This window comes from Lutra lutra, chromosome 13 (assembly GCF_902655055.1).
Source record: "Lutra lutra chromosome 13, mLutLut1.2, whole genome shotgun sequence".
NCBI lineage: Eukaryota > Metazoa > Chordata > Mammalia > Carnivora > Mustelidae > Lutra > Lutra lutra.
This window is the reverse complement of record NC_062290.1, coordinates 83,309,542-83,319,599: the sequence shown is the minus strand read 5'-3', so window position 1 is coordinate 83,319,599 and position 10,058 is coordinate 83,309,542. Positions and strand designations below refer to the sequence as shown.

At 42.4% G+C, this 10,058-nt stretch overlaps 1 protein-coding gene across 1 annotated transcript; it reads left to right on the top strand.

Annotated features, from left to right (window-relative positions):
* The first annotated feature begins 480 nt into the window (after window positions 1-480).
* LOC125083870 (olfactory receptor 1L3-like) lies at window positions 481-1,429 on the top strand. The gene is given in 2 exon segments (XM_047700856.1): window positions 481-654; window positions 656-1,429. Coding segments are annotated over 2 exon segments (948 nt in total).
* Window positions 1,430-10,058: the final 8,629 nt, after the last annotated feature.

The following is a 10,058-nucleotide window of genomic DNA, read 5'->3' as shown; positions in this document are numbered from 1 at the left end:
GTTTCAATAAAGAGGTTCATATATAATAGAGGTTTTTCCCAGCTTTTAATGAAATGTTCGCTCTGAAAGGGTGACTATGAACACTGTTTGCCTAGTTGGCATTCATCTTACTTACCTGATTCACTTAGCTGTTTGGGGGTTTTTTGTTTGTTCATTTGTTTTCTTGCTTTGTTTTGTTTGCAAGGGTAGTAGAGAGATGAGCCTCAACCTGACATACATGAACAAGTATTTATGGGGAGGGACCCAGAAAAATTGGCATCACTGAGGTCCACCTGGGATTCTTTCTGAAAGGAAATCCTCTCTGATGTCTCTGCATTTAACATAAGTTAAACTTTTGTATTGTTCAACTTCTTGTGGACTGTAGAAGGGAAGACAGCATCATGGACAATTTATAGGAACCCTAGGAGAGAGAGGAATAAATTGAAACTTGTTGAATTGAAAATTCTATGATTTTCCGTATTCATTGGCACAGGCAGGATTATGGAGAGAGTCAACCAAACCAGTAGTGTCTCTGAGTTCATTCTCCTGGGACTGTCCTCCTGGCCGGAGGACCAGGAGCCACTTTTTGCCCTGTTCTTCATCATGTACGTGGTCACACTGGTGGGAAACCTGCTCATCATCCTGGCCATCCACTGTGACACTCAGCTCCAGACACCCCATGTATTTTTTTCTCAGCATCTTATCCTTCATTGACGTTTGCTACACAACAACCATTGTTCCCAAGATGCTAGTGAACTTCCTGTCAGAGAAGAAGTCCATCTCCTATGCTGAGTGTATGACCCAGATGTATTTCTTCTTGGCTTTTGCCAACACAGAAAGTTACCTCCTGGTGGCCATGGCCATTGACCGTTTTGTGGCCATATGTGATCCCTTCCACTATGTCACCATCATGAGCCACCGCCGCTGTGTTCTGCTGCTGATCTTCTCCTGCTCCATCTCTGTCCTCCATTCCCTCTTACTAGTTCTCCTGATAAATCGTCTCACCTTCTGCAACTCCAATGTTATCCCCCACTTCCTCTGTGACATCAAACCTCTGCTGAAATTGTCCTGTTCCTCCACATTCATCAATGAAGTTGTAATTAACACAGAAGGATTGATAACCCTGGTGACCCCCTTTATATGCATTATCATCTCTCACTTCCGGATCCTCATTGCTGTTCTTAAGATCCCCTCAGTTTCTGGGAAGCGTAAAGCTTTCTCTACCTGTGGCTCCCACCTCACCATGGTGACCCTCTTTTATGGAAGTATTATTTATGTTTATTTCCGACCCCTGTCCAGCTACACCATCAAGGACAGGGTGGCCACGGTCATCTACACAGTTCTGTCCTCCATGCTGAACCCTTTTATCTACAGCCTGAGGAACAAAGACATGAAGCAGGGCATGAGGAAGCTGATGGGTAGGAGGAGGTCCCAGGCAGCATCTTCCTGAGCACACTCAGGAGCGAGTCTTCTCCTTTGAGCCCTCATTTCTGCTGATTCCTGGTATACATATCCAGCTACTAGAGGCTAGCATAGCTAAGCCGAATATTCCTGGGAAATTGTATGAGTGACCAGATAAGAATATTGTACCTGTTCTTTCATATTCATAATATCTTATATTTATTTTACAGTATAATAATGTATCATATATATGATATGTATATACCCACCACCTCATTAGGGGTCCCTTGCTAACCCAGGGTCCTTGCATCCATTTCTCATTCCCAATTCCCATTCCCTTTTCCTATTCACTCCTTCCAAGTGTAGCTGAAAACTTATTAATTTTTCTTTACCAAATTTCTCCCTGTTCAATACCTCTGAGTTCCTAGTATCCTTGTGTAATTTAAGAAACATCTTCAATTAAATGTGGTACATATATGCAATGGAATATTACTCAGCCATCAAAAAGAATGAAATCTTGCCATTTGCAATGAGATGGATGGAGCCAGAGAGTATACTGCTAAGGAAAATAAGTCAGTCAGAGAAAGACACACACCATATGATTTCACTCATATGTGGAATTTAAGAAACAAAATGAACAGGCCAAGAGAAAGAGAGAGGGGCAAACTAAGAAACAGACTCCTAACTATGGAGAACAAACTGATAGGCTACCAGAGGGGAGGGAGGTGAGTTGGGGGGATAGATAATGGGGATTAAGGAGGGTACTTGTGTCATACCAGGTGTCATATGGAAGTGTTGAATCACCATGTTGTATACCTGAAACTAATATTACACTGTATGTTAACTGGAATTTAAATAAAAACATTTTTGAAAGAAACATCTTCAATTAGTTATTTGAATTGCTGTAATTTCAATGCCTGTGAAATCACTTAAAGTGGGTGAATGTGTGTGTGTGTGTGTGTGTGTATGTGTGTGTGTGCAGGTGCATGTATATGTTGTCTTCTGCATAAGATTAAGACCTCCCCAACAGCAGAGGCCATTTTTGCACACTAGGCAGAGAATAGATGATGTCTCCCCCATTTTTGGACTCTCTCTCAGCACAATGTCCTAGGTCCTGAACACAGTGTAGAATCAAGGGTTGGCCCTAAGGAGCTGGTTGACTTAGCAGCTTCAGTCCAGCACTCTAGGTGACCTGGTCTGCTTCTGTATGTCTTCCCTGGCATCTTTCCCTTTGTCTTATGGCAGCTTTTGGTCCATTCTCTCTTCCTGACCATCTTTTTTATGTCATTCACCCTGAAAGTATCTGTATTTTTTACATCATCACTAACCATTGGTCTATTTTCTAAGGTGAGAGGACAAATTTTTTGTGATGAGATTTATTCTGAGTGGTGCTTGAAGATAGAACTAGACCAAATATTTGTGTTTTTTTAATTTAATTTAATTTTTTCAGTGTTCCAAGCTTCATTGTTTATGCACCACACCCAGTGCTCCATGTAATACGTGCCCTACTTAATACCCACCACCAGAATCACCTAATCCTCCAACTCCTCTCCCCTCCAAAACCTTCAGTTTGTTTCTCAGAGTCCACAATCTCTCATGGTTTGTCTCCCTCTCCGTTCACTTTTCCGTTCCTTCTCCTAATGTCCTCCATGTTATTCCTTATGCTCCACAAGTAAGTGAAACTATATGATAATTGACTCTCTCCACTTGACTTATTTCACTCAGCATAATCTCCTCCAGTCCCATCCATGTTGATAGAAAGGTTGGGTATTCATTCTTTCTGATGGAGGCATAATATTCCATTGTATATATGGACCATGTCTTCTTTATCCATTTGTCTGTTGAAGGGCATCTTGGGTCTTTCTACAGTTTGGCGACTATAGCCATTGCTGCTATAAACATTGGGGTACGGATGGCCCTTCTTTTCACTACATCTGTATCTTTAGAGTAAATACCCAGTAGTGCTATTGCAGGGTCATAGGGAAGCTCTATTTTTAATTTCTTAAGGAATCTCCACACTGTTTTCCAAAGTGGCTGCACCAACTTGCATTCCCACCAACAGTGTAAGAGGGTTCCCCTTTCTTCATATCCTCTCCAACACACGTTGCTTACTATCTTGTTAATTTTGGTCATTCTAACTGGTGTAAGGTGGTATCTTGATGTGGTTTTCATTTGAATCTCCCTGATGGCTAACATTTTTTCATGTTAGACCCAATATTTGTAAGAATTGGGAAAGTAATTCCTGTCACAGTATAGGGAAGAAATTCAAAAGTCAGAGTTATTGAAAAGTGACATCCACCCTCACTGGGTCTTGCAAAGACAACTCATATATCAGATTGGAATTGAGCTAGATAACATTCAAGGTCACTTACAGTTCAGAGACATTATTTAATATTTAAGAGTTTCAGATTCCTCATTTTCAAAACTGACAACAGTAATGTTTTATAATAAGGTACATGTCCAAGTAAGATTGACTCTAGAAAATGTCCTAGCTTTAGATATTTTGTTTTAATTTTACTGGGCCATAGGGCTTAAAAGAAATGCCACACTCTCAATTATCTTGGGAAGATATTATTCCAGTGGCAAGAAATGAAAATTTGAATGGGTTAGAAAATGTGATATTTAAGTGACCATCTAAGAGTAGAAAGGTTAAACATCATTGCCTGGGGCAATGCTTCTTTCCTAATCTCAACCTTTTCTTCAACCTGAGAAGTTTAATGTACTACCTCGGTTTTTTTTTTTTTTCACCCTATTTCTGTTTCTACCCCAGGGAAGATGAGTGTCTTATATGATTGGTAAATGTGAGAAGCTTATGTTTGGCATGTATCAAAGCAAAAATGGCACCAGGCAAAGTGAAATGGGCAAGGAAGACTTTATTCAAGATTCTCACAATAGGGGGAGGGAGGAGAACTCAGTCTGAAAGGAAGGGTGGTAGGTTTGTAAGCTCTGGGCTGAGCTAGAGGAAAAGTACTAGAGGACATTAGGAGAGTCATACACCATCTGTGTTTGCTAATTGGCTTTATCCAGAGGGAAAATAAACTTTCCATTTCTCAGTGACCAAAAGCAATTTTGTAACTTGGCGTGAGGCACCCACAGACAATGGGAGATGGGACGCTATCTTCTTTGATGATTACGTATCAGAGGGATGGCTCCGGGTCCTTGGGAAAGGTAATCCTGGGTTGCAGAACTGGCAAGAGGCTTTTAAAAAGATTTATGCCTCAAAGAGTCAGAGAAAGAACTTGCAAATTTCTATGAAATGGAAGGTGAGGGCCCCAGAGTCAGGAAGAAGATGATCATCGAGTCAAGCTGAGGCGAACAATGAGGCCATCTTGGTCACCTGCTTGGCTCAGTCTTCACCTGAGGGGAAGGAATTCTCCGCTTCTCTGAGCCTGTGGATGAGACAGCCTCATTTTCCCTCCGTTCTCTCCCGACTTTTGTCAGTATAAAGGTGTCTCCCCCTGCCACCTCCTCGTCCTATTTCTCGGGCCTCCTCAGAGAATCCCCACAATCCTCAGGGAACCCCATAATCACATCCGGGTTCTGAGAGCTTCTTGCAGATTGTTCCTGGAGACAGAAACACACTTGCCCAAGCCTGTCTGTTTGGTGCTGGTGTCAGCGAGTCAGTAGTAATGTTCTCAGCTAGAAATAATCTGTGACACTCCCCTGGGCCCCAGTAAGCTTCCCAGAGACATCCCCCCTTTCCAAACCAATGTTATGACTGGAACAACACTTCTGGTCCTTATTTTGATTGCAAGAAACGCTTCAACAGCAACCATCAGGAAACACTAAAAAAGCAAAGGCTTATCACTTATTACTTACTGGAAATCACACAGCACACCTGGGGCCCACAGGAAGGCACCAGGCAGAGACTGAAAGTAGAGAAGTAGAGTAGAGAAGCACAGGCTCCCAGTTCTGTTTTTACTGGGGTAGAGGGAGGGGGCCTAGGGCTTCAGTGGGCTCACTCTTGGTTGGTGAATTTAATACATAGGAGCAGGAATTTAAAGCAAGGGAAAAGAAAAGGCAAGTGGCCTAAATGTGGCCCGTTTGATCAAAATCAACCAAAACATCTAAAACAAAGGAGCCTGGCTGAGAGAGGGGTCTTGTCTTCTTTATCTGGTCCTGCGGCTAGCAGTGTGCTTACCTGAAGTGGGTGTTTTTTGACAGGATGCCAAGGTGATCATTAAGTCAGGCACTTGCACCAAAAAATGGGAAAAAGAAAAAAAAAAAAAAAACATCAAGGCTTACACCACGCTCCCTCAAGGGGTTTCTCAAAGCCCAGCTACCCAGGCTGCGAACTTTCTTGGTTGTTTACTAGAACCCCATTTCAATTCTAGAATATGCATTTTGGCATATTCTAGTTGCCAGAACCGGGTTCTGATAATTTATTAAATTTCTGGTCATATGTTCAGATATGTTTTTAAAATTTTAATGATGTCTTTTGAAAGTCCTAGTTGTTTACGATCTGTGCTTTGGGAAGTTGGGGAGATGTCTATATTAGGCACTCGTGCTTTCTTCTGAACTGTAAACACCGATTCTGTGTGGCTAAGCACACAAGGGCTGTAGGACTAGACACAGGTGAGGGGAACACCTTCTCCTTCTAGGGGTCTTCACAGACACTTCGGCTCTGACCCCGGGGCATGACAAGGCCTCTGTCTCAGTGATGTGGGGGCATGAGATGTTTTTGTCTGAGTTGAGACAAGAAGGCCCTATCCTGGCAAGGGTTCCTAGGGGGAACTTGGGGCCTGTGCCATCCTTGTAAAGTGGTCTCTGTGGTGTCATCCTCTTTCAGCTTTCCTAAACCTTCAGTAAAATGTCAGTCACAGGTGTAGCCTTTTCTTGACTCTGCTCTGGCCACCTAGGAAAGCTTCTGTACCCATGGAGATGGAGTAGGATACAGCCGAGTTTCCTTCCTTCTGACCAGTCTGGAGGCAGCAAAAGCCTCTGGTCAGAAGCATCCACGCAGCAAACCCACAAGGGGCAGCCTCGTGACTTGGAGGCCAGAGCAGGTCCCTATTTGACGAGGTAGTTCCTGGGGAAACTCTCAGAAAGATCTGGAAAACAGAGAAGTGCAGGCCTCCAAGTCCCATCCCAGACTAACTGACCCAGACTACAATCTCCAGAAAGAGGCCCAGGGATTTTAACAGGTTTCTCAGATGATCTGAGGCAACAGACTCCATCCTATGTTGTTCAACAGCATTTAGGAATGACCGTTCGTTCAGGAATGACCACTCCATGCCAGGACATGTCCGGCTACATGTGCCAGGAGACTCTGTCAGAGACAGAAAATAGAACATGCCAGAGTTGAACCACTTTAACTCCCCGCTGATGGCCCCAGTAGGCCCCCGATTGCTGTTCTAATATATCATCAGTAGACTTGGGTACACCTATCATCACCCTAGTGACATCTCCAGCTCCTTCTCCCATTTCCCTTCCCAAACCTACTGGCTCCATCTTGATCCCTTCTTCCTGGATCTGCTCTTTATCTCCGCCCACCTCCCACTGGGCCCATACGTTTGCAGTGCACAATGCCCAAAGACCACACTCTTATCATACTCCGGAGAAAGATGGAACTTTAGAAAGGTCATGACCCATCATTCAAGTCAAATTATATCTAACATCTGCTCTTTTAGAAGGAAGAACAATGTATAAATCATTTTAGAAAGATCGTTTACGAAAAGACGGTTTATGCTCGCCATCAGGCGTAATTAGCAAAAGATACATCGAAACCACAGTGAGATATTTCACACACAACAGATTGGCAAGGCAAAAAAAAAGATGTCTGGCAATCCTGAGTGTGGGTCAGTATAGGGAACAACGAGTGACCTTGACAGTGCCCCCAGGAGGATAATTTAGCTTGGTTACCTTGGGAGAACAATTTGGCATGTTTCCTCCATACTAAAACTGAATGTGTACACACCAGGGAAACCCTGGTTTGAGCTCAGGGTACAACAGAATAGTTTCACTGCCCTAAAAACGCTCTGGATTTCCCCCTATTCATCTCCTCCCTTCACTTTACAAACCAACGAACAAAACCTGCAACCACTGATCTTTGTACCTGGCTCTATAGTTTTGCTTTTTCCAGAAAGTCATAGAATCATAATCATAGAGTATGTAAGGTTTTCAGACTGGCTTCTTTCCCTGAGCAAATATGAGCTAAGTTTCCTTTCTCTCTTCACGACTTGATAGTTCATTTCTCTCGGTTACTCGATGATAGTCCATTGCATGGATGGATCACGGTTTGCTTATTCATTCAACTCCTGGTAGTTTCCATTTGGGGCAATTATGAATAAAGCTGCTGTGGACGTTCACATGAGAGAAGTTTTTGTTTTAAATTGTCAAAAACTGGAAGCAGCTCAAACTTCTGTCATCAAATAGACAATAAAAATTGTGGTGTATCTATTTACAGGAAATATTCAGGATCTTATCTTACTATGATTGTGAAATGGGGTCATTTCTTCCACTTAAATCCATACCCCTTGTATAACAAGAGGCACTGTTGCAAGCCCACACAGAGCGAGTAGCCTGAAACTTATGGAAACCAAGTTGGCCTTGCTTTAGAAAGCCGGAGGTGAGCCATGTAGGCATTAGCTGAGATATGGCCTCTGTAGAATTCATGCACCAAGTTCATGCCTCAGGTAATGTAGTGACTGAATGCTTACATCCTCCCAAAATTCATATGTTGAAATGCTACTCCCCAGGGTGCTGGTATTCGGAGGTGGAACCTTAGGTGGCAATTAGGTCATGAGGGTGAAACCCTCTTGAATGAGATTAGTGCCTTTATGAAGGAGCCCAGAGAGCTCCCTTGCCCCTTGTACCATGTGGGGACACAACAAAGAGACAGCCATGTGTGCAGGAAACCAGTCTTTGACCTTGGACTTTCCAGCCTCCAGAATGATGAGAAATAAATATTTGTCGTCTAAGCCATCCAGTCTATGGTATTTTTGTTAGAGCAGCCCAGATGGACTAAGACAGGAAATTATCTCTACAGTCTGTTCATGTACAATATTTCTGTTGAAGCTGAAAAGAGACTGAAAAGCTGAGAGAGACCCCCCTCTCCCCACCCCACACACGCATACTGGAGACACTTGAAAGCTTCATCATGGACCAACATTGGTCTGCAGGCTGACATCTCTAACATGAGAGTCACTGATGTGGAATACACCGGAATCTGGGAGGTAGTTCAAAATTTTAGTCCAGGTTGAGATTTTACTTAGATCCTAACATGAATCTGGTGGGTGCTAACCCAGCTCCCCTAGAAACAGATGTCTGGTAGCATTCTTTTGTAAGCACGAGTCCTTGTTCTGTCCCTCAGCTAAAAAAAGGGGATAATAATGATAATAATAATAACTATCTTTATTGAATATTACTCTGTACTAGTTAATGTGTTAAATACTTTACATGTGTCATCTTTAGTTTCCACAAGAACCCAAAAATGCAGATACTAATATTGTTCCCTGACACTTGGCGAAATTTCATAACATGTTTATGGCCACACAGTCATTATAGTTGGGAGTTGGGCTTTGGAACATCTGTCTGACCCCAAGCCCCGGTCTTGGTACAACGATGTGTTACCCGATTGCCAACTCTGGATAGGACTCACATATACTCAGTTATTATTAAACACCAACCATAGCTCAGGCACCTTCCAGGGGATACTACTGAGAGTTCACTGACACTTAGTATTAAAATTTTATTTTATTTTATTTATTTTTTTTTTTAGTATTAAAATTTTAAAGGAAAAATCATTCAGAGGAGATTGCTCAGAGGATGTGCCGCCCATCCAGACTTCCTCCAAATCTAAAATCTGACATCTTGCCAGGCCGGATCACTGGGGACCTGAACATCTAGACAGTATTATTTTTGCCTCCAAATTATTGCCTATGTAAATTTTTATGCCCCAGTGTAACTGCCAAAAGCTTATTTTCAGGCTGATTGAAAGAAAGCCCATGGAATTTATCTGTTCTTAGAATACAGATGTTAGTACTTCACGTAAGCAACTGGTTTCTTCTTATCTTTGGTCACTGTGAACTCGGTGACTGGCCAGAAAGCTTGGAGCCAAATCTGAGGCCCTCCCCCAACAAGAGTTATTGCAATCTGTGTTTTCAGAGTCATCCCTGGCCCAATTTTATGTCCACACCCTTGTTTATTCCTTCTTTGATTGCATTTCACGTCATTTTTAATTTATCCTGTCTTGTATTTTATATATTCTTCAAACCTGCCTTACACTCTTCAGAAAGAAGATTTGGGGGTGTCTGGGTGGCTCAGTGGGTTGAGCCCTCTGCCTTCAGCTCAGGTCATGATCTCAGGGTCCTGGGATCGAGCCCCACGTCGGGCTCTCTGCTCAGCGGGGAGCCTGCCTCCCCCCCTCTCTCTGCCTACCTCTCTGCCTACTTGTGATTTCTGTCAAATAAATAAAATCTTTAAAAAAAAAAAAGAAAGAAGACTTGGTATAAATAATAAATAAGTTTAAATCAGAGAAGGAAATCCACCAAAATGTAGAAACAATGGTTATCTCTGGGTAGTGGAAGTATAGACTTTTTAAAATTTGCTTCTTCATAAAAGGTCTCAATTTTGACCATTAACATTATTTCTTTTATAAATACAAATATATATTTTTACAGAATCAATATAAACTACACATAAATTATAGATTATCTGTATATAAATCACAGACAAAA